We start from the raw sequence: 24,415 nt of genomic DNA, 5'->3' as shown, positions 1-24,415 counted from the left end.
TAAGTACCATCAACCTCTTTGACATCTAGAGACTGGATGTTGCAAATTTGGGACTTACTTGTCCATTATAATACACAGCAAAACAAGATGCATAAAACATACAGAAAACTGATGTCTGAAAATGTCCACTCACGGACATACTACCTTTTGAAATTGCTTCCCTCTCACCTCCTCCACATCACTCCACATCACTGGACAAGTACAGATAGAACTATACTACTTGCCAAGGTGGTTTAACAGTTCCATTCCCAAAAGACAATATTTCATGTGAATTTTAGCAAAAAGATATTTACAAAGTGATATTTTACTATCTCTACATTTAACATACCTTGGGCACTTCTAAACATCTAGACAGACTAGATGTTTCAAGTAAGGACTCACTGTGTCCACTATGTACACAACAGTTTTGAATAAACTGCACACATGTAACAATAGTTCTAATTTGAAAATGTCTTTAAAATATGAGCATTCTGGCCTTCCTTCACTGACCCAGTGGGCTACTATGCTAAATTTTTCAGAAGACAATCTTTCCTAGGAATTTTAACACAAAACATACAAAATTTGTTGACTAATTCCACTTTTTTCATACATTGGAAATATCTTTAACACCTAAAATGATTAGATGTAGACTGAGACTCGTTTGCCCTTTGTATACACTATGTACACAGCAAAGTAAAACAAACCCACAGACATAAGGAACAAGTCTTGTCTCATCATAAGCCCACTGGCAGGGTACTCCTGAGGACCAGCACACAACTGGGGGTTCAGCAGGAGGTTGGCTATTGCCCCCTCCCCACCAAAAAAAAATTCATAAGAATTTTAACAAAAAGAAATTTACAAAATGTGTTCTATTTTACCACTTCTACTTTTAACATATTCCAGGCACTTTAGAACATCTAGAAAGTCTAGATATTTTAAAAAAATACTTAGCATTTATAACTATATACAGTAATGAAGAATAAAATGTATACACAAAACAATGGTTATAATAGGAGAATGTCTTATACATAAAACCCATCTGGCACAGGAGCTCCTTCTTGTCACAAAGTCCTCTCCATGTCTTTCTAACTCACTGAACAAACATGGACAACTGCTCCTAGAGGTGGCCTAACAGATCAATTTCAAAGTCACTTCCAGAAGAAACTTCTGATTTTTTAATGGGCATTTACAAGACATCATTTCTAACTCTATCATCCAGTCTTTAAATTTAGAATGTCCAGATGTAGCAAAAATTTTAGAAGGTTGGGGGGCAAGTTGAGAGCAGCACCTTTTTCATATGCTATACATTGGGCTTTTACATAGGACCAGTACATCTTCCCAAAGGGTGCTGGGCATTTCCAAGTGATCAATTATGGTATGTTCCTCTACCTTTATTTTCTTTTTGGCAGAAGGCACACCAACTGCCTGAGAGCCACTAACTGTTCCACCTGTCCTTGTCAGGGCTTTGCTCACCTTCCATAAGGCCTTTCTTTACCTTGGGGGACAAGGTGCGAGTGTGTCGGGCTGAGGTGCAATTTCACGGGTAGAATTGCTGGTCTCATGGGCTGAAGTAGGGTCTCACAGAACGAGCCGGCGTGCTGCATGGTTGTAGAGGGCTCATGGGTATTCCAAATTCCAATCTGATGGTGTGATTGTAAAGTTATCAGAAATCTATACTTCAAAGTTTTTCCCATCCTTTACACGAACCTCCTTGAAGACACAGCAGTTTAAGATCATAGTTGCTTGACAAAGGACTTTCAGAAAAAGCACAGGAGTAAAGAAATTAACTGGGAACAGCAAGGTCTGGCATGGCATGGTTAAAGATCTGGTGGAATCCATTACAACTGCACATGAGATTCTTCTTTACCTTTGTTCACTGCTGCTTGGCTGTTGTCTCAGCATCCATTAGCTGCAAACAGACTGAATTCTACTCTTTTTAGTTTCTGGGTGTGTTTTTCTTCATGTAGATCACAAATGTTTCTTAGGTGTGGATATGGTGTAAACTTATATCTTTGGTAAGTGGGTTGTTCAATTTGTGAGCATCCTAGTTGGTTTAGTTAATTATGACCGCATTTTGTGCTCTGTGAACTCCCAGACTACTGATTCAGTTCTCTAACACATCCATGGGATATAACATAATCTGGGGGTACTTAGGCATTTGAACAAATGCTGCAGGTCATATTAGCCACCACATACGCATGATGAAAATGCTACTATTGTTAGAGGAAAGACTGTGGACCACCTTTATCACTAACCAAATGACGGGAGGCACTGATATAAATATCTTGCTTCATTACAAAGCTGGTACTACTGTACTCAGAACGAAGTAAAAACAAAGACATCTGGAAACACCCAAGTTTTACTTTGTTGCCCAACAGAGCCCACTTTCTGTTACACACATCAACTATATAAAAACTTATCCAACAGGATGAGAGAAATTACAGAAATTTAACCACTCCACTCACGGGAGAAATGACTAAGGGCATTGTGACTTCTTTTCTTCCCTTCTCTGAAATCAGCAGTCTGAACACTCTAAGGGTTTAGAATACAGGAGGAAGGAGCCAGGACTCACAGGTGCAGCCGGCATCCCTTTCCCTTGCCCTATAGGGTCAAGTGGCTACCTCTTCTTCATTTCTCTACCACAACTTTAACTTGATATCAAGAACTTTACACAAGAAATGGTGCAGACAAGGCAGCTTTATTATACTTTGCAGGGGAAGAGTCCATTTAGGGAAGAAAAAAAGCGATTAACACTCCTAAGCAACACTGCCATCTAGTGGAATTGTGACGCACCACCAGGACTTTTAAGACCAGACAGAAATGTGAGTGCATTCAGGTTTCAGCTTTCAGGGCAGAATGGCACCTTTTAACAACTTGGTCCTCAGAGAAGCTAAGATTTTGAGAAACGATTTTTATCTTTAAAATGCATAAATGTATGTAATTCCTCTGCTTTCCTGGGTAAAGAATGAGTTGTGTTTTCTTTTAATAGGCCATCAAATTAATTCTCAAAGTACTATCTTAAAACAGCAACCCCTGATTATGACAGTTTAAAAAAGAAGCAAATCTCCAATGTATAAGAACTACATTGGGTTTACTCATTTCCTCTATTTTCACAATCTAGGTTGCAAAATATCTGTACTTCACTTTTTCTAATTCCTGGAAGAAATCATTAGAACACACCAATAACAATTTTGCATAAATCACGTAACCCAATTCTTATTATGACTGCACAATAGTGGAAGATATTGGTGGGAGAATGTGGGAATGCTGCTCCTAATGAACAATAAAGTAATTCATCTCAAGGCTTTAAATCTCCTTTATACCAGGTGTTGCAGTTAATGTGTTGATTTGATGACTTCTATGAGTACGTATATGAGAATACTTAATGAAACACCTAAATGAAAAATGAAGTAACGTTGTGAGAATAACATATTGTTAATATCCACAATCTCAAATGGCATCTCTGTTATTACTGAGATTTTAGGATCTGTGTTAAGTGCTGTGATCTTTGGAATATCCACAATGGTTATTGATCTTGCTAATGAGTTCCACTATCACAATATTTCTAGGTTTATGGTCAGAGGCATTCATGGATTCTAGAATGCATGTCTGACATGGTATTCAGCAAACCATACCCTTGGCAAATAATAAACTCAGTTAAGGATTCTAGAAAGAACAAAGCTTAGGGGAGGAGGTATACAAGTATTAAGTAAGTAGTTGAATTAAAACATTTTTAGGTTGCATTATTAGTAAATACAATAGAAAGTTTCAACTCTGAGAACCTAAGATGACCCAGAAAACCAAGTTATACACGTGGGGTATAAGCTAGCCCAAAGCCAGAACCAAGGAGTCTGTACTTTTCAAAGCAGCACTGACTAGGGTGAGTCTTTGGGGGTACCTAGACAGCCTGGTGTTCACTGAGACCTGCATCCTCCCCCGGCCCCCGTCTGAAGCCTTCCTTCACCACATACCCAGGTTGTCAGCATCTTTCACATAATGCTACTATTTGGGGACTCCTGAAGCCAAAGTAGTTAAAACACACACACACACACACACACACACACGGGAAGCCTTGTAGTAACTCAAACATGATGCCAAAGTCATCTCCAAAAAAAGTTTATTAGCATGATTAAAAACATTTTCTTGAATAACAGAGTTTCTAAACATGAAAGAATATCAGTGGCTATACCTTACAACCAATATTTGGAATTCAATGGACAGCTTTATTGCCAGTCTTCATTTTATTAAAAACAATCCGTTTATTGGCTCCATGAAGTCATGACTATTGCTTTGTCTGGGAATGAGTCCCAACTGCAATTAAGTATAAAAAATATCTTCCATCATAACTGGAGTGTGACCTGCATTGAAGAACAGCTCTAACTGAGTAAAGAGTTGATAAAAATCCAGAGTTGGGTTTTTGTTTTTTAAAAACATTCCTTTTACACACTACAAAGAAATAATTAGTATTTTGGCTTTTTAAATTCCTACATGATATTTAGAATGGCCGTCCCCAAAGGTCCTCCCATCACATAACTGTGAACCCTCTTCTGGAGGGTAGATCCTGGGGCAGACTCTGCAGACTCTGGCCTCCATGAGTCTATACTGGTCTGAGAACAAAGACAGCATCATCCAGAACATAGTAGTCATTATACATGTCACCTTCGCACAGGTATGGCAGTCTGGTGAAAGCTTCGATAACAAAACCAGCTTTTCTGAACACCTCAGGCAGGCTATTCACTTGTTCTTCCCAATTCTGTCCCTTGATTTCCAAAATTTCTGATGGTTTCTCCCACTTGCCACCTACTAAAACAAATAAAAACATTAAGTTAAATTCTTGAACAAATGAGTTTCCTAGGACCTGGTATGTTCCAAGCATGGGACGTGTGGATGAGTCAGCTCCTTCTTACTCCCAGAACCCCGAGAAGGGTGGGCGGACTGGAAAGCTAAAGAACTTGCCCAGAGGTGCAGGGCTAATGGGCATCAGAGCAGATATGTAACCCCAGGTTACATTTCCATCTTCCCTGACAGAGCTTCAGAGGACTCCTCCTTCGGATTCACTGGAGGTTGTAATGGTAAATGGGTCTGGAAAACTAGTCATTGAATACTGGAATAATGAATCAGAGAGTGACATATATTATTTCAAAGAGGGTTTTAGACAACTGCAAGAACATATAGCTAACGTAGTAAACTTACTCAACTATTACCTAAAGAGATTTATCAGGCTGAAAATAAAAATAGGCTCACGATGGGTTTTTAGAAAAACAGACCATCTGTGTGTTTTTCAAGTTGACCCATTCCCTAACTTTTCAGAACAATATCATAAAGAATTAATCTCTAGTCCAGAGAGAGAAAGGACACTAGAAAGTAGGGAGTTGCTTGGTATTTCTTGGAATGGCAACCGTCGGCCATTCCCAAACCTATGAGATGCCAGGAAAGTGGGGAACCCAAGCAATGTTTCAGGTTCACAGACAAACCAAGCATTAACTACAGATACACAGCAAAGATGAAAGCATAATTAAATTGAGGGGTTCTTTTAGGTGCATTGGTAATGTAAAAAAATACATATATTCTTAAATGTGTTACTAAATTCAGACTGAAAACAACTTTCTGTTCATGAGAAAATATGTCATCAGCAGTGGCAAGAGAGAGAACACCAGAGTGAACAGCGTGGTAGGGATCTTCAGTGCCCCAGCCCTGCATCCTCTTCCTGGGTCGGGGGCTTCCCTGCAGGAGGCAGGTCTAAGCATGGGCTCTCCCCACCTCCCCACAGCACAGGTGGTGGCACATGACCCAGGCTCAGACACACTCAAGACCTGGAACAAAGAGCTAGGACCCCTACAAGCAGGGACACATGATGACCTTCTCTGGAGGTCAGTGCAGTGGCAGGGAAATCACGTGGCTGGGACAGCAGCTGTGTGGTACCAGGACAGTCGCTGCAGCGATACACTCTTAGACCAGCTTTACAGGGTGACTTGGCATATTCTTCCCAGCCATAGCCCCCATGCATGATTCTCCAGCCTTCCCAGGGACCCTGGAGGCCACCCCCAACCCTGCCAATAAGTTTCCTTTTTCCTAAGTCAGCCTGAGTCAGTTCCTGTGGCTAACCTGCCTCATGATATAAGAGGACCAGGGGTGACAAGGACCCAGAGCACAGGGGCCTGCGCATCTACTCACAACACATTCAAAAGAGGTCTTTAAATTCAGAGCTGGGCACAACCAGTTAATGACAGAGGGTGTATTTTTTACTAATTCTCTTGGTCCCACAAGAAGACACATCTTTCTACTCCTTCCCCACAGCCAGCAGTTACTGGCACAGAGCAAGGCACACACACACACAGTGGTGACCCAACCAGCAACCAGACCGGTCTGAAAATGTAAAGTACCACGTGTGAAGCAAAAGTCCTTTTAGGAAACACACACTACGTGTAAAGCAAAACTTCACACAAAACATCTAATACCTGTGAGGAGAATTTATACAATCCAATCCACAAAAAGTATACGTGGGCATTTAGAAATGTGCTCAACTTTAAATGGTGAAACTTTGCAACAAATCATCTTTACACAATTTCAAAAAGTTCCCGATTATGGTTCCTAAATAAGAGTTCCTCTCTTCAGTTCTTCCTTTCTAAAAAAAGAAAAGAGGAAAAAAATACCCAACTCTTCAAACATACCCCCGACAGCTGCACGCATACAGAAAGAAATGGAGACTGTGAACAGAGGCAAGATTCTTCTCGGTCTAGAAATCAATCTGGTTCTATTTTATGTCGGTAAGGTATTTTTTTTTCCTTCTCCATTCTATTTAAATTAATTGCTCTTTTGCCTAATGCATTTACTTTTTAAGCTCTACAGAATAATTTTTAAATGTATAATATTATAGAAATTTACGTCTAAGGTGATAAGTTTCCTCTTTTTCCAGAGGAACAGGTAATAAATAATAGCTGAGGAAAAGTTTCATATTAACCTTGAAATTCCCTTTGAATTATGCTGCATTAGAGAAAACGTCACCAAAGAACTGAAAATGCAGTTAAGATCACATGTGCTGGTCATTAACAATTTAATTCCTATAGAAGCAAATTTGCTCTGCACATGGCACCCACTGAACAGCATTTGCTGAATGAACACTCTGGAATAACAGTATTTCTAAAAAGCTGAACTTCTGTAAACTTAAAGTACTTATTATTTTTTTTAAATGCCAAAACTCTTAGAACAGCCATTTCATAATATGTCCATTTTTAAAATTCTGCCTACACCCATTTTTTTCTCTATGAAAAAGAAAGGGTTTCTTTCATCACAGTTCTAATAACCTCAGATTAGCCCACAAAATTTGCATTATAGGATAGGGAAGGGGGCAAAATTCTTAAAATCGATATTAGTTTTCTCATTTATAAAGAAATACACCAAAAGGTTAACAGTGGTTATTTTAAGCAAAAGGAGTGCAAAAGGTGACTTCTTGCTTGCTTCTTGCTTCTATTCTGTTTTTCTCCCATAAGTATATATTACTTTTACAAACTATTTTAAAGAAAAATCCCGACATAGTCTAAAAACTGTGCAAACAAAACGTGTGGGGTCCACCCTAATTGGGAGTGGGGTGGGGAGGGAGGCTGGAAGCTGAGGCTGCAGCGGGGACGGCAGGCTCCACTCCACTAGACTGCTGCTCTGCTCGTCTGAAATGTTCTATAATGATAAGCTTTTTAAGTGTCAGAAACTAGTTCTCTACATATTTTCCAACTTGTTTTTTTTTTAAATAGTAAGATGATTTTTAAATTTCCTCCACTGAAATAAACTTTTCAACATTTTCAGTAGATATTCTGATTAAAAAACAACCACCACCCTATGGAACACTGGAACTTGTGAAAGAAACGTTTTACGGGAAGGGGCTGTGGTGCGCCGTTACCCAAACTTCTCTTTTTGCTAACATGTTGCTTCACTGCTGAGGGAGAGAAGAGCAGCTTTCTCACGAGTCTCTGCCTTTCAAAGAAAACCTCTACAACTGGTTTTCACCCACCTCAGACTAAGGAGAGACAGGACCCTTCGAAGTTGCAAATGTTCATATTACTTACCCTGCACACCAGTTCTTAACAGAAAATGTTAAAAGTTAGTTTCCCTTTTAAAACTGTACCCAGCAGACAATTTGAGATTGAGGCACTGTTTTACAGTTACATTCTGACAGGTCCAATTCCATTTCAAATTTCCAATATATAAATCTATATAGTGAAGTGTTCCTCTGGTCTTTTAAAGTGACTGAGCCTGAACAGGAGACAGAGGGTGAATCAAACAGACCTGGGAGTGAACTGGCCCCTCATCGGGAAACCCAGCTCAACTGAGCCTCCACAGACACAAAGCCCCAGGAAGCCCCCGGATCCTCCCCAGGTGATTGACTTCAACCTGCCATCTGGTTTATGTGTTTCAGGTCACTACAAAGCTCCCAGCTCATCTCAAACTGTACAAATTCTAAAATTAAAACATAGTTAAGAACAGATTCTCATCACAAATACCATGATTCTAATTTTAATTCCTCTTCTGTTTGGGTGGGGGACGCAGAAGAAAAAAGTTAAGTGGAAAAAGAGCCCCTGTCTGAAACTTAAACATCAGACACCTGAATTACTTTTTAATTTCATTTATAAGATATACTCACACCAATAAGACGAGTTGGAAACACAACCCGGCAAAAAAGCAGACAAAAATTTGCATAAATCCCCATCTGACTTAACCAGTAGTGTTTTTTCTAAGGGCTCTGATGTCCCCAGAAAGGGCTTGGGGCAGGCCTTCCCATTTACAAGCACCTGAGTGGCTTTCCAGCTTCATATACCTGGTGTTAGAAGACCAAGGTGGGGACCCACACTCCAAGCAGCATCACACAATGGGGAGAGCACTGGACAGGGAGTTAAGGCCAGTTCTATGAACACCCTGTACACAGGTGCCCATAGTTATCTCTAAAATGAGCATGCGGCACTAGGAGGACATTGGTAGTGGCAGGGGCAGGAGCAGAAAGAGCTATGTTTTATTGAAAACTTACTGTAGCTTAGGCAAGTAAATACTCTTTACACATCATTGCACTAGAACTTGACTCAAACTGCATAAGGTCAACCACATCATCCCCACCATGATGAGGGAAGCGACACAGAGATCACAGAGCTAGAACCATTAGACCCAGGATTTGAACCAGTCTGTGGCTCTTTATCACACAATACTGTTAGTCAAATAGGATAAATGTACAGGGCCTACAGTGCAGTGTACAAGTGCCAGGAAGAAACCGAATCTGCTAGCCACAGTAGGACTCACTCACTTGACCTCTGCTCTGTAACCAAAGATGGTGCAGGCGAGGCCAAGGCTGCGTTTCCACAGGTGTACGTCTTGCCTTTTATCATGCTTCTAGTATGGACACTGGGCTCACAAAGGAACCATTGTGAACCGCCATGAATTGCCAACTATCCCAAACCCCGTAAGACAAAAAGAAAAAAAGAAAAACCCTGCTCCCGCTCATGAACTCAATCAGCGGCAGCAACATTTGTATGAGGAGCTTTGAAACACTTGACCACGCTGAATACAACGCTCTTATGGGAAAGGGGTACGGGGAGAAAACAGGTTCTAAGGGATGATGTGATCTGCCCAAGATCAAAGGAGAGGTTGTAAGGAGCAAGCGCAACAGGACCCCAAACTTCTGACCCCAGATATGCCGGTGCCTCAGCTTGCCTGGCTAGCTCCACTGAACCTCTCTGGGGCTGTCTTCAAGTAACCAGATGGCATGCAACCAGGTCAGGAATCATGGGGTTAGGACAAATGAGGATCACTGTGTCTTATTTTTACAGTCTTGTTTGTACTGAGAGTAAGGTAAGAAAAAGAAAGGAACAGCTGGGTTCCAGCCAAAACATCAGAGAAAGAGCACCGGCAAAGTGAGGACAGCCCGCTAAACACTCGCCTGCTTCCTCCCCAGGTGCTGTGGGTTCCTGTACTGTCTCTGTCAGGCAGCCACAATACCTAGAGGTGGACTACACTCACAAGGCTGTCACCATAGAGTGCACCTTCTCCACAACTGGATGCCCTTCAGAGCAACCCATGAGCCTGTGGTTTCGCTATGGCGCTCAGCAGCCTGAGAACCTGTGCTTGGATGGATGCAGAAGTGAAACAGACAAATTCACAGTGGGGGAAGCCCTGGCCCAGAACCGAGTTTCTCTCACTGTCAACAGGGTGACATCAAATGACAGTGCAATTTACATCTGTGGAATAGCATTTCCTAGAGCAGAGACACCGAGAGCCAAGCAAACTGGAGAAGGGACCATGCTGGTGGTAAGAGGTCAGTCAATGAAGGCTTTTTTTCTGTGTGTCATCACATTTTGCTCAGACCTTTAAAATCTTCACATCACTTCCACGCAACTGTGAGATAAATTGGTAACTTAATACCCTAGCCAGTGATGTGAGGAGCACAAGTCACCATAGGTATGGATTCAAGACTCATTCCAACCCAGATACAGTCAGTAGCATGCTGGGTACTGTGTTCTGTCTCCATACCCAAACTTGACTAATGAAGAATGACCAACCATGTTCTTCTTTCCTGTCTACTACAGGGACTAGGTGTAAGGCACCAATTCCACAGGGAACCTTGTGATTAACTCAGCTTTCTCAGGAACTGGTCTAGAATTACTCTACCTAGAACAATATACTAGAAAAGCATAAACAGTCAATAAACTAGACCCAGGAAATAAATGCATCATGGAGAATAAACACAAATTTGGATAGAAGACACTGACCCTTCTCATTCTGCCTGGACAAGAAAGAATAGCTTCTAGAGATCTGCTAACACCCCTGACAATCTCTCACTCAAGTGAGGATTTTCCTGTCAGTAATTTCACCAAGTCATTTACTTCAGTAGACTGAGATTATGAAATTTCAAGGTGGCACACATCTGTAGTCCCAGCTACTGGAGACACTGAGGCAGGAGTATTGCTTGCACTCAAGAATTCAAGGCCAGCCTAGGCAATATGGTGAGACCCCACCTCTTTAAAAAAAAAAAAAAGAAAGAAAGAAAGAAAGAAAAGAGAAACTTCAGTGAAAAGCTTCACATGATTCTGGGGGAAGGAAAAGAAGGGCAGTAGCACTTTGCCATTTTTGGACCTCTTGCCCTTAAAAAACGACTCTCCTATGTAATGAGCCTGAGATCATTCCATTCAAACACGATCTCAAAATCAACCAGCTCTTTATTTTTAAAATAGGACTCTAAGGATCTAAGACTGTCTGGTATTATGATCCCTGCTTTTGACTACCAGGGGTATTCTAATGGGCTTTTGATACTTGAATGTCACTTAACCTTAGTTTATTCTCACCTGTAAGAAAATTAGAAATGAGTTAACACACATAAAGCATATAATACTGCCTGACACATGGTAAATACTCAATAAATGTCAGCCACTGATATGAAAACACACGATGACTTCAGAGACTCATATGCCTCACTGCATTAACCTTCTATAAAAAAAATTATTAGAAGAGAAAATGGCTTAGAGATGAAGATCACAAAAAGATTTGTACATAATTGAAAAGTTGCTAAGATGCCTCACTTTTCTACAGAGATGCTAATTTAGCACCAAAACATTTTTTTAAAGTTGTATAGATAGAGTTAATTTGTTAGTTTCACATGTAAAAATGTATGTACTGATAAGAATCCAGGGGATACTTGGTTGGAATGCACAGGTTAAAAGATAATAACTATAAATCTAATTGTACTTTGTACTTTAAATAATCAAAAGACATGGCATGTTACTTAATCTCTCCCTAGAGCACAGAACACTGAATGGAGACATTCAGAATGTGAAAATGGGTTCAGTAATTTCACCTGTAGAACTTTTAGCAGAAAGCACATATGTCACAATAGTATGCCTGTCTTTTTTTATTAAGATTTTTTATTAGTGCTTTATAATTATAGTAGTTGGGTTCATCCCAACAAACTCATACATGTGTAGAAATAGACTGCAGTTCTTTTAGGCAAGCAGTGGATACTATGATCCTCAATGGAGGGCCTTCACAGGCTTTTTTTTTTTTTTTTTTTTTTTTGGTACTGGGATTGAACACAGGGACACTTAACCAGTGACCCACATCCCCGGCCCTTTTATTATTATTATTATTTTATTTATATATGACAGTGGAATGCATTACAATTCTTATTACACATATAGAGCACTATTTTTCATATCTCTGGTTATATACAAAGTATATTCACGGCAATTCATGTCTTCACACATGTACTTTGGATGATAATGATCATCACATTCCACCATCATTTCTTACCCCATGCCCCCTGACTTCCCCTCCCACCCCTCTGCCCTATCTAGAGTTCGTCTATTCCTCCCAGGCTCCCTCTCCCTATCTCACTATGAATCGGCCTCCTTATATCAAAGAAAACAGTCAGTATTTGGTTTTGGGGGATGGGGATGCTAGTTTTCACCTAGCATTATCTTCTTGACTCCATCCATCCCAACCCTTTCTTGAGACAGGGTCTTGCTAAGTGGCTGAGGCTGGCCTCAAATTTGCAATCCTCCTGCCTCAGCCTTCCAAGTCACTGGGATTATAAGCATGCACCACCATACCCAGCTTGGGTTTTTAATAGACACCACCATTCACTATAATAGTTCCAAGATTATACATGACATCACTCACAAATGATGTGAAAATATTTTAACTTCATAAGCAGACTCAATGACATTTGTACACTATTTCTAACAAAAGAAAACTTAAATGCCCTTGAACACACTAGTTTCAAAAGTTTAAGTAATGCACTGTACCAGATGGTTAATCAAATTTTTAAATTTTTAAATATTTTTTATCTTTAGCAAGTATCATTTTTAGTATAAAACATTTAAAGAACTGATGAAATGGATTTAACTATCATATACTTTAATATCTTCTAAATCAAAAGACTACCCCCAAAGAAGCTTACATGAACAGGCAAACAGAATGAGTCCATATTTCACCTGTAACTTGTAGCTTCAATGATACTTTACACATACATACATGTGCAAGAATATGCCTCCACAGTGACTGTTTCTTTCTGTTTCCACAATTAAGAAAGTAAGCTTCTCAGCAAGGAACTGCAGAGTCTCTTGACAGTGCTTTTAGTGCTGCTCTCCATCTACATTACTGGAGTATGTGTGGCCTTCACAGTCCTCTCCAAGGTAAGTCAAATGTTCTCGCACTCATGTCCCCAAAGCCTTAAATATTAAACGGAAAATTATCTCCATCTCTCCATAATCATTGCCTCAGAAACAGCTCACCTAATGAACATCTCCCTCTACTTCTGCAGGGATCATTGCATGCAGAGGAGGGCCACAGGAGGCATAGATTTCCATTACTGAAATTAACAAGAATACATGATTTATAGTGTTTTCTCTTTAAATTCAGTAATGTGGGATTAAGAAGCCATCTTCTATGCTAGCTTTCTTCTACAGAAGTGAGGTGTGGGGAAGCGGTAGCAGGTGGTGGAGTGTTACTGTCATCTATGAAAGCCCTAAGAATAATTTTTAAGAGCAGAAGAGATTAATGAAGAGAGTAGAAGCTGCCTTCAACTATTCAAAATGGCCTAAACTTATTTAAAAAGAATATAACTTGACTTTACATATGTCTTAAGAGCGGATCCTTATGTCTTATGTTAGAAGTACTACAAATTCCACGATAAACATTAGTTTGAGTTATTTAGTTTACTAATGAAATAAAAATATCTCAGAAATGATATGAAAACTATTAATACTTATTGTATATCATTTAAATATTGTTAGTTTAATCCTATTATGATATAACACATCTGTCACAATTACTGTAAGTGCATAAAATATTTACAGACTTTCCTTTTCTTCTTGACAGTCAAAATCTAATATTCTAAGAAACAGAGAAACAAAAGAAGATTCACAAAAGGTAAAATATTTTTTAAATTGTAGCTAGTTGTAAGTATTTCAAATCCAAAATAGTTTAAGAAACACAGAGAGTATGTGTTTCAACCAGATACTAATGTTTCCTAACTGTTGAGAACCTTCATGATAATCTCAAGTGCTTAGCTGTGATTTCAACTTGACAGCTCTCCACCCTTTGAATAGACTCAAAATACTAAAGAGTTAGCTGTAGTGCAGATGTGTTGGTATGTAGTTTCTGAGACTGGTGACAGTAAATAAAGAAAAAGCTCTGATGATGTGCACAAATCATCACTTATGCTCCTGAAAGAGAGATCTTTTTCTCATTTGTATTTACAGAAGAAAAGTGCTCGGCGTATTTTTCAGGAAATTGCTCAAGAACTATACCACAAAAGATACGCAGAAACAGGCCCACAACTTGTAAGTATAAAATGCCAAAAAGATGCAATACAGGCATAAAGCATGCTTCACAGAAAAAAACTAAGCTGCCAACAAGCTGTCAATACATATTTTCCTTTATAAGAGTCTGAAAAAAGACCTTCACATAAAATGCATTTTTACACAGAACCTGTTTTGATAAATACATAACAAAGGACATTTGATACAATATTAAATAGCCCCAGGCTGGTATCTTAAGTGACACTGAACACTCAGAAACACACTGGACACAAATAATGTTAAGGATGCTTTTGTAGATTAAAAAAATGATTGGTTTTTTTGCTCTTGATTTATGCCCCCCGCAACCGCCCCAGTACTGGGGATAAACCCAGGGGCACTCTACCACTGAGCTACATCCTCATCCCTTTTAATTTATTATTTTGCAATAGGGTCTCACTAAACTACTCAGGGCCTCACTAAGTTGCCCAGGTTGGTCTCAAATGTGTGATCCTCCTGCCTCAGCCTTTCAAGTCACCAGGATTACAGGCATATGCCATGGTGCCTAGATCAAATTATTTTTTAAATTACTTATTACTGATAAAACAAAAACTTCACATTAGAAAAGATAGAGCTAATGATATAAAAATGAGTATTTCTTCAGTCTTTGGGGTTGGAATGATAGGAAGAGTGCATCTGTATTATCTATAATACATTCTGATGAAAGTCCTACATAAACAGGATTTTCCAACAGCACAACAGGAACTCTGTTTCCATGATACATAGTCAGATTCTCAGACTTAAAATGTATACAGATAATGAAATTAAATACAACTGACAATGTTTTCCTCTTAACTGCATCTGAGACCAAATGCCAACAGCAAAGTGATTATAAGGTGTGGTTATTTTAACCCTTTTTATTTTAAAAAGAATTTTAACTCAAGAGAATGTTGTGGGACTGGGGCTGTAGCTCAGTGGCAGAGTGCTTGCCTAGCACAGGTGAGGACTTGGTTCAATCCTCAGCACCACATAATAAATAAATAAATAACTAAATAAATAAAGTTCTAAAAAAGTATATAAAAAAAAGAGAGAGAGAATGTTGTCCAAGTAGTCATTTCATCCTTCAGTGTATGTACAAATACATAAAGACAATGGTTCAGTTACTTAGGACAGCACTCGAAATAATTACAAATGCCTGTTCATTCATACTTTTTTCTTACCGAGGCTGAGGAATTTTCTTCAACAAAGAGGCAAAAGTAAGTGGCCTGAAGGAAGGCCTAGAAGTAAGAACTGTAAAGTTCCCACCCAGGGCTTTGCCAATGATATCTAGACAAGAAAATTATTTTTCAGTCCCAACATCCTACTGGAAGGATAATTAGGACCCAGAATGCAAGGTGGCAGAGCAGCTTATATGTGGTGTGGAGGATGGCATCATTGGTTACATAACCTTAAACACGATTCATTATTTTCTATTGTAGGAGAAAGACAATACTTATGAAAACAGAAGAGCACTTTCCAACTGTGAAAGACCATAGATACATTTTGATTTTCAATTAATTCACTGAAAATCCAACTCCAGAAGCTATGGAAATGCACCAATCAGATCATTAAAAAAAAAATAAATAAAGGTAAAAGGAAAAGACAACTGGCTGCAAAAAAGGCGGCCAAGGCATAAGGAAGCTACAACTAATAGTAATTAAAACCCAACAAAATACAATTGAAAATTTCTTTCCTAATTTGCCAATAAAATTCTAAGCAACCAAATAGATTACAGGCATGCAGCTTCAAAAAATTTTCTGACATGTACCCTACATCTGTTTCATTTAACATGTTAATAAGTGTGTGATGGCGATTACCCTGAAGATTTGAAGTCAACCACATGACTCAATCCTGAGTGGAAGAAATGTCTTTGTGGGTGGTAGAAATGATGGAATAATTAGCATCAGCGGGAAGGCATAAAGAGAAGGAGAAATATGCTGAAATTTGAGTTAGAAGAATTCATTTTGAAAAGTACCTTGGAGCAAAAATTATTTCCTCTAATATTTTAATGGGGCAATGAAAAAGTACATATTTCCTTACCAGGGTATGCAAAATAAATATCATGCCACCAACAAAAAGTGAGAATAGGGAATAGAATAAGAATATAAATTCCAAAATATGGAAAATTCAAAGCAGAATGCGAAACAGAGAAAAACCTCAGAAGAAATAAGCCACAACTGACTCTAGATGTCAGTGTTGTGCCGAAGAAGAGCACCCTGGAAGGCCACATCCTGATGGCACAAAGACCTCTACAATCCTGATTTCTGACCAATTCAGGAGGGAAATAGCAGACACTGGACTGGTACAGCAAGCATGTTATGGACTTCATTACCAGAGCACTAAGAAAATATGATACAAATTTTCTTTGAAAGCTAAGTAGGTATAAACAATCTAAAGTACCTGTAAGCATGCTTCTGTTATTAAACATAAATTATAATGTATTGTGTTTATTTCATTAAAGTTATTTCCTTTAAACTGGCATTAAATTATTTAAGCATATTCTTTTTATAACCAAGATATAATTTTTAAATACTTTAGGATTCCTTTGGAAGCATTTTACACTGATGGCTTAAATCAGTGATATCAAACCTTTCTGAAAACATGTGCCCAGAAAAATAAAAAAGGTAGAGGATGAAGCATACTTGTGTGTACATGTGTGCATGTATATGTTGTACAGGTGCAAGTTGTGTATAGCATATGCATGTGTATATATGTGTTTGTATCTTATACACAAAAACAAATAAAATAATGGTATAAACAGCAGCATAAATAGAGATGTAAATTTTTCTTCCTATAATTCAAAAATAAATTTTCTGTGTGCCAAGGTGCACACCCTCATTTTGAGTCTACTGGCTGAGGTGAAATAAATGAACTTCTGAACCAGATGGCAAAAAAAAGGGCAAATACTAATTCCATCTAGATGAACTGAAGGAGTGCTGAATTAGATCATTTACTTTTCATTCTGGCAATCATTACATTTTGGCACTTAATTCCAGGGCTGAAAAGACACTGCTCCTTGTGTTAACTAACCAAGAGACAAAAATCCCTAAGATAAACTAGTATTAACTTCTGAGTATACATTTTCCAATGTAAGCAAGGACTGTGTTTCAAAGATCACTTTCCCAAAGAAAGGAGTTCTGTTCCCCAGCTCATATAGAAGAGTGCCTGGTGCGTGTATACCATTCGTGCTTTCATGCATCCATGTAGCCAACCAAATTTATTGAGTGCTACACTTTTAGACAAAGCGTACTCTGCATGCTATCCTTGGATTACAATGAACCCGCGCTATGCCTACCCGCACTGTATCCGCGCCTTCATACTTTGCATACGCTGTTCCCCTCTGTCTGGTAAAATGCTTCCAAGACTTCAAACACAGCTTACTAGTGCACACAAGGCCCTGGATACAATCCTCAGCACCGCAGAAACAAAAGACAGAAAAACAGCACAATGCCACTTCTAGCACAAAACCTTCCCCAGATCAACAGTTAAAGGATCTTTCCTTCTTGAAACACCCAGTATTTTGTCGTATTTCTCTTCACATTACCCTGCCATTGCCTGTTACATCTATCTTCTGGGTTTCAAGACTAAAAGCATACTTCCCATTTATATTTGTCTTTTCATTGCCTGGTACTTAGTAGGTCCTCAAATGCCTTCATATGAATACAACTGAACAATGGTTCTATTTTTATTTAATCTTTTAGAATTTCCATGAGAAGTGTAGCATACTTCACTTTCTAGTCATTGACTCTAACCCCCTCCATAAAGACTGTATTCACTGAATCTCTAAAATGTTAATTTTTTTTTTTTTTTTTGCTATCTGAATATCCAGAATTATCACTGGAAGGGATAAAACTGTAGCTTTCCCTTAAGATTTGAGTTTCCCACAACAGTGAAAAGAAAATAAAATTGAACCAACCTATCTTAGTTTGGGTTGCTAAAACAAGCTGCCACAGACTGGGGGGCTTATAAACAACTTCTTGCAGTTCTGGAGGACTGGAAATCTAACATCAGGGTGCTACCCGGCTGGATTCTGATAAGGACCATCTTCCAAGATGCAGACTGCTCACTTGTTATATCTTCACACTGGCAGAGAGCAGAGAAGCAAGATCTCTCAGACCTCTAATAAGGACACTAATCACATGTATGAAGGTCCTGACCTTGTGACCCATCTAATCCTAGTTAACTGCCAAAGGCTCTCACCTCCTAATTCTATTGGGGTGGGGGGGAGTAAGAAGAAAATGGACCAACAGATGTTCTAGTACCTACAAACCCTACTTTCTAGGCAAGAGCTCCCCAAAACCACATACCAAAATATATTAATGGGACTTTCAAAATAAGTGATTTCCTTTTCATACTATATAAGACGAGAGAAGCTATGTCTCTAAGGTGTCAAGTCACATAAAACAATGGAGAATGCACTTTCAGACAGTTAAAATGCAGAATGAAGATTTCAAATTCTGATTTCTGAGTTAAGAGTTTTAGGCAGACCTTGACAAATATTTCAATCTGAAGAACAGTGAACAAGTATAATCAATATAGCCACAATTTTTTTAAAAAAGGAATAGAACAGGATAGAATGTAATAATCCTAATATTTATCAAATACCAAAAGCAAGACAGACATGATCTGGCACTGTTCAATACATTATTTTATCCTCACAATAAACCTCAAGGTAGGTATTAACCCCCTTTTTTGCAGATGAAGCTCTGAGATAACTGAGAGACCCAGAAACTCACATTTCAAATTCAAACAGGGGTCATCTCTAAAATTCCATGCTCTTCCATGAAACAGACTGCTAAAGTCCTGTTTATTTCTATTTAGACTGATGAGAGCCTTGAGACTAAACATGTCTAATTTAACCAGACCAATGACCCTGGGAGAGAATGAAAAGGTTGCCAAAGAGCCACACCTCTCCAAAAGCATAGGCCTAAAATGTTTCATAGGAGAATCCCACCAAACTTTCAAAGAATGAATAAACAACAAAACATTCCCCCCCAAAAAAAAAAAAACCATTCCCAATTATTTTTTAAAAATTCAACAGAACACTGACACCCAAACAAAGGTAACACCCTCCAGAAAAATAAAGATTAAGCACAGACTATCATTTATCAACAATATTAATGATTATATATTTTTAGAATTTTTGTAAATAGAATCTAGTAGTGCATTAAAAGATGATCCAAGTCCAAAAATAATATAATGGCTATATATTAAAAGAGAAGTATTGATTTAATGAGTCAAAGGAAGAAAAAAATATGACCATCTCCGTATATTAAAAACTCAGATGGCAAAATTCAGTATGAATTCCTAATTTTTTAGGCTCTTTGTAAAACGGGAATTTTAAAAATGTATCTCAAATGAAACAGTGATCTCAAGTGAAAAATATTTCAAATTGAAATATTTTCATTAAAGTCACAAACAAAAGTTTCTACCTTTTTTTTAACATTAGAAAGCAAACCACCACTATAAAAGTGTAACCTTCTCTCCATACATTTAATGGTGGTTGGTAAATGTTCAACAACCAGCTTATAGAGGGGAGAGGGTATTTGTGGTATTTGCCAAACTCCATGGTGTAAACATTCCCATTGATATCAAATGTAATACCGGCCATATTTAACAACCAGTTTGCTAAATCCCTACCAATGTAATAATTAGGTGCCATGAGCCAGTCTGAGCCAGCTCCAGCACACCACAGCTTACATCCAGAAAATGATGAAGATGCCTATGTGCTGATATGGAAAAATTCCCAACATACGTTTAAGTGGAAAAGGCAACTAAAGTACTTATAATGGGCTGCTTCAGCTTGTGCATAGACTTAACTTCTGAAGAATATTTAATATAACCTGAAAAGACTGTGGAACTGGGATGGATGAGAAACTTTGCACTGTATAGTCTCTTATAAGCTATTTGAACTATTTTTACTATGAATCATTTTGTATAAAAATTACAACTTTAAAAAATCATGTCATTAAATTTTCATTTTTATAATATAAATCTTGTGTTAATCAAGTATTTTTCCTTTTTATTTTGGGTAGTTAACCAATTCTTTGGGGTACTTAACCAACTAGATTTAACAACCCCTAACCAAGACTGGGTCAGTAAACCAAAGAAACTGAAATCGGGATGATACATTGTTGCATTTTCTTTTTTCAAGTTAATCTTCACAATAAAATCCATGCGGTTCAACTTCAAGACATTTGCCCAAACAATTACACAAGTCATCATTTCACCTTCAATTGCTTTTGTTAAAAAATAAATACTGGGAAATGAAATTGATCAAATTATGTCATGTGCATGTACAAATGCGACATAATGAATCCCACTATGTGTAATTATAATGCACCAGTAAAAATTTTTTTTAAAGAAATTAAGTCAAGTAGGCAGGCAAAACACACTCAGCTTTAATATAGGCCAGTATTCATGAACTCACACGCATGATCACTTTGCACCTCCCAGACCTCAGTTTCACATAGAACTCATCAGGATCTAATTAGTGATGTGGAGAAAGGAAGCAATAATAGAGTGCTACAGAGCAGTCTGCAAAATTTATAGGTCACTAAAGGTCACCCATAGCAACAAGGTTTCTTGTCTGGAGTTTGCAATGTGTCACATGCTGGACTCCTTAGACTCCACAGGCAGCTCCAAACATCCACCATCAAGGAGCTTGTTTCAATCCTTAGTGGAGACTGCCGTCTTGTCCAGTTTGACTTCCTCTTGATTTTCAGTGTCAGAAACACATGGAAATAAGATTTGTGGTTACACTAATGTTTCTTCCTCCTGCTTTTCCACCTCCTGCTATGTCAGGAAGTAGCATTAAAGTTCTGTCAAGTGGTTGCCCAACAGGACACAGGAAACCAGAACCTTACAACCTGATGACTAGTGAGACCAATGCAGAGAGATGGAGCCTAGGTTTAATTACACAGGGAGCAGCACTGAAACAAAGTCAGGTTGCTGAATTCCCAAGGAGGACATTTACTAGATTTTATTCACTGTATAACATATACATGATAAATAGGCACTCACGATTCAAGCAGTTTTTGCTTTACCAAGACTAATAGGAATGTAAAAATGATGAAGCAAGATAAGAGAAGGTATCTGTTCTAACTTTCTTCCTTCCCTCCCATGTCTAAAGAGTTCCCATTTTTCCCCACCATCAACACAAATCTAAAACCACAAGGTAGTTAAGCATTCAATCTGAAAGGCTAAGGCACTTAGGAAACAAAAATAAGGACAAGAAAAAATTAAGGCACATGTAAATAGTAACATAAACCCATATAGCACTCATGGTTGTAAGAAATGTAAGCACCGTTCCTTAAGATAAAGACTTCATGGGCCTGGGGTTGTGGCTCAGTGGTAGAGTGCTCACCTACCACATGAGAGGTCCTGGGTTCGATCTTAAACACCACATAAAAACAAATAAACAAAATAAAGGTACTGTGCCCAACTACAACCGAAAAGTAAATATTTTAAAAAAAAAGACTTCATGATATCTAATAACTATGACACCTGCAAAGTAGTAATGGATTTCTTAAAATGTCTGCCAGCTGTTAAAGAGTTTTTTAAGAATGGCTAAACTAGACCACAAAACAGAACTAAAGATTTTTAAGAATTAACATGTATGATTTATACAACAAATAATTTTTATATTATGTATTTTAACTTATAAAAATATAAAAGAGAGACTTAAAGCCAAAATTTCCAAGATGATCTGAAATGCAAAACACATTAAGCTAAAACTATGAATTCATGTGACATTAGGTCACATTAAATGCCAGAAATCATAATAAATCTGCAGTGATATGAAACAAGCCCATTTCTTCTAAAATAATCTTCATTTAATATTGCTGAAGAGCAAAATCATGAAATAAAATCAAATGTTACTCAAAGAAATTATATATTTATTCTCAAAAGAGAAAAACAGGTAATAACTACTATCTTTTTTTTTTTAGTCTGGGACAAGAAATGAAAAATGCAAAACAAAACAGGCATGGCATTCAGCAAGTACAGATGAGCAGATGAAAACGCATCATTTATTGACCAATAAATAAATGGTTGAAGCTCCATTTAAAACCAGAGGATACAAACACATTTTAGGCTTTCAACTTCAAGTAGGCAGGTCCAGCTGAGTATTAATTATTTTCACTGCAAGAGAGTACAAGAGTTCTATAAAAATCAACATTAAGATGAACATTAACCAAGGTGATTTTTTTTAAACATTTAATATTTAGTTGTAAGTGGACACAATACCTTTATTTAGTTTTTAATGTGGTGCTGAGGATCGAACCCAGTGCCTCACGCATGCTAGGCAAGAGCTTTGCCTCTGAGCCACAACCCCAGCCCCGCCAAGGTGATATTTTAAATGAGATAACAGTTTTACTTTAAACTCCAGCCTATTTTAAGAAACATTAGACACTGTTTAATTGTGACCAACTCTGGGTAAGATTTGGTCTGACCGTACTTACCATTTTCCACATAGGGATGAAAAGGAAGGACAAGGGCAAGAATGACTCTGCCTCTAGTTGGCTCCAAGACACTTCTGATATCTTTTAACAAAGTCAGAGGCTGATCACAGCGGTCCAGCAAATTCAAGCAGCTGATGACATCATACTGAAACCCCGTGTTCTGCCATTCATTGATTCCAAGCACTCTAGAAAAACATCAGAAAGAACTTGACTAATATTTCTTGCTTTGAAGACGTCTTTTAAAAATAATTTAAGATGCCAACAAAGGCTCTAATTTTGTCTTCCAAATCAAAGTAAACTCAAAATATTCACTTATAATTTATATTTGCAAAAATACAAAGGCCAGACAAGAGACAAACAGCAACCATGTTTCTTTAAATTTACCATTTCTCTTATTAACAAATACTAAAAACACACAGAACTTCCTTTATAAGAACTAATATGTTTAATAAGAATGAAGACAAAGTAATAAAAATTACTTCTCTTCTCCAATGAAAGAACAAAAGAATGAATCTTACTTTTTAACATTCACTAGCAGTGAATCATAAAAAAATATATATACTCCTATTTTCTATTCCAAGGGTCCTTCCTATACTAAGAATGGAGTAGTATAAAATAGTAACCTAAAATCTTTTCATCATATCCATTGCCAAGAGACAATTTCATACTCTAGAATCTTCATGTCTAAATAACTACTCAGAAAAACATAAAGCACAGGACATCCTCATAAAACTATAAGTGAACAACATGGTTGGAAAATCTCACCTACCCCCCCACCCCCCCCACCTCCCCCACACACACCATTTTTAGTCTTTTACAATGTTTATCTACAGAAAGGGGAAGCTTTTATATCAAGTCTTTGATAACCTGGGGGGTGAAGTTCTAAATATCTTAAGGTGACTGATTTCTAATGTAATAAATCATGCAGGAAACACAGTCTGCATGATTTCAAATTAAAAAAAAAAAAGTAATGGAGATGCTTTTTATATTGATTGTATTGATTACATACATGTCAAAAACCGATCAAATTTCATAATACTTCAAATATGTGCATTTTATTGTCCTTCAATTTTACCTCAATAAAGCTATGAGAAAAAAAGAGACAGAGTCTTTGCTAACCAAATCACTGAGTCAATTCTATAAACTACTTACTCCTGCCTGCTTACACCAGTCAGAATATGGCAAGTAAAACATGTTGAAATAGAAATAGGTGAAAAAGGAAACAGATAAAAAGATCTGTGGAAAACAAGTCTTTAATAATGCTGAACAAGGAGGTATCTTAGAAAATTCTAAAAGTATAATGAGGGTTATTTTAGAAACATTACTAACAATGATATTTTATAGCATTTCTGAATAGAACAAAAGGAACATAAGTCACTCAGTTATATCTTTTTTCAATCTATATTTTTATAAAACAGAGTTACCTCTAAACAGGTCTAACTTAAAAGTAACCAGTCATATTCCTTTGTTATACAAGTGTTGTTGGTGGTGGTTTTTTGGATTTTTTTAGGTTTGGGTCTTTTTTTTTGGGGGGGGGGGGGCAGGGGGTACCAGGGATTGAACTCAGGGGCACTCAATCACTGAGCTACATCTCCAGCCCTCAGGATCTCACTGAGTTGCTTAGTGCCTCACTGTTATTGAGGCTGGCTTTGAACTCCTGCCTCA

The 24,415-nt window shown here is 37.8% G+C and overlaps 2 protein-coding genes across 5 annotated transcripts in view; one reads left to right on the top strand and one right to left on the bottom strand.

Moving 5' to 3' along the window:
• Window positions 1–4,079: 4,079 nt before the first annotated feature.
• Mettl9 (methyltransferase 9, His-X-His N1(pi)-histidine) overlaps window positions 4,080–24,415 on the bottom strand; it is a 40,345-nt gene continuing 20,009 nt past the window's right edge. For 2 of the 4 annotated variants that reach the window (XM_046454502.1, XM_046454500.2), the window contains exons 4-5: window positions 22,751–22,935; window positions 4,080–4,782 (exon numbers count right to left, since the gene is read on the bottom strand). In XM_046454502.1, coding sequence (XP_046310458.1) covers window positions 4,577–4,782; window positions 22,751–22,935 — 391 coding nt within the window. In that variant the 3' untranslated portion in view covers window positions 4,080–4,576. Of the gene's footprint in view, window positions 4,783–20,864; window positions 22,431–22,750; window positions 22,936–24,415 lie in introns of those variants that run through there. The other 2 variants (XM_046454501.2, XM_046454503.2) reach the window with 2 other exon arrangements.
• On the top strand, window positions 6,628–16,763 carry Igsf6 (immunoglobulin superfamily member 6). Its single transcript, XM_046454504.2, has 6 exons — window positions 6,628–6,746; window positions 9,914–10,273; window positions 13,039–13,145; window positions 13,831–13,881; window positions 14,214–14,294; window positions 15,728–16,763. The coding sequence occupies exons 1-6, from the start codon at window positions 6,680–6,682 to the stop codon at window positions 15,782–15,784; spliced, it is 723 nt and encodes a 240-aa protein (XP_046310460.1). The 5' UTR covers window positions 6,628–6,679; the 3' UTR covers window positions 15,785–16,763.

Source organism: Marmota monax, unplaced genomic scaffold, assembly GCF_021218885.2.
Source record: "Marmota monax isolate L192 unplaced genomic scaffold, Marmota_monax_Labrador192_F-V1.1 WCK01_AAM20220418_F8-fsc00086, whole genome shotgun sequence".
In the NCBI taxonomy this organism is placed as follows: Eukaryota; Metazoa; Chordata; class Mammalia; order Rodentia; family Sciuridae; genus Marmota; species Marmota monax.
Note: the sequence above shows the minus strand (reverse complement) of the source record. Positions and strands in the feature narration are given on the sequence as shown.

What these genes read in the sequence shown, in the direction of transcription:
- Igsf6 (XM_046454504.2), top strand. Translation starts at nt 6,680, where the DNA reads ATGGAGACTGTGAACAGAGGCAAGATTCTTCTCGGTCTAGAAATCAAT. An exon ending in TCTGGTTCTATTTTATGTCG is followed by an intron (nt 6,747 to 9,913) that starts GTAAGGTATTTT and finishes CTTCCTCCCCAG; the next exon opens with GTGCTGTGGGTTCCTGTACT. An exon ending in GACCATGCTGGTGGTAAGAG is followed by an intron (nt 10,274 to 13,038) that starts GTCAGTCAATGA and finishes TCCACAATTAAG; the next exon opens with AAAGTAAGCTTCTCAGCAAG.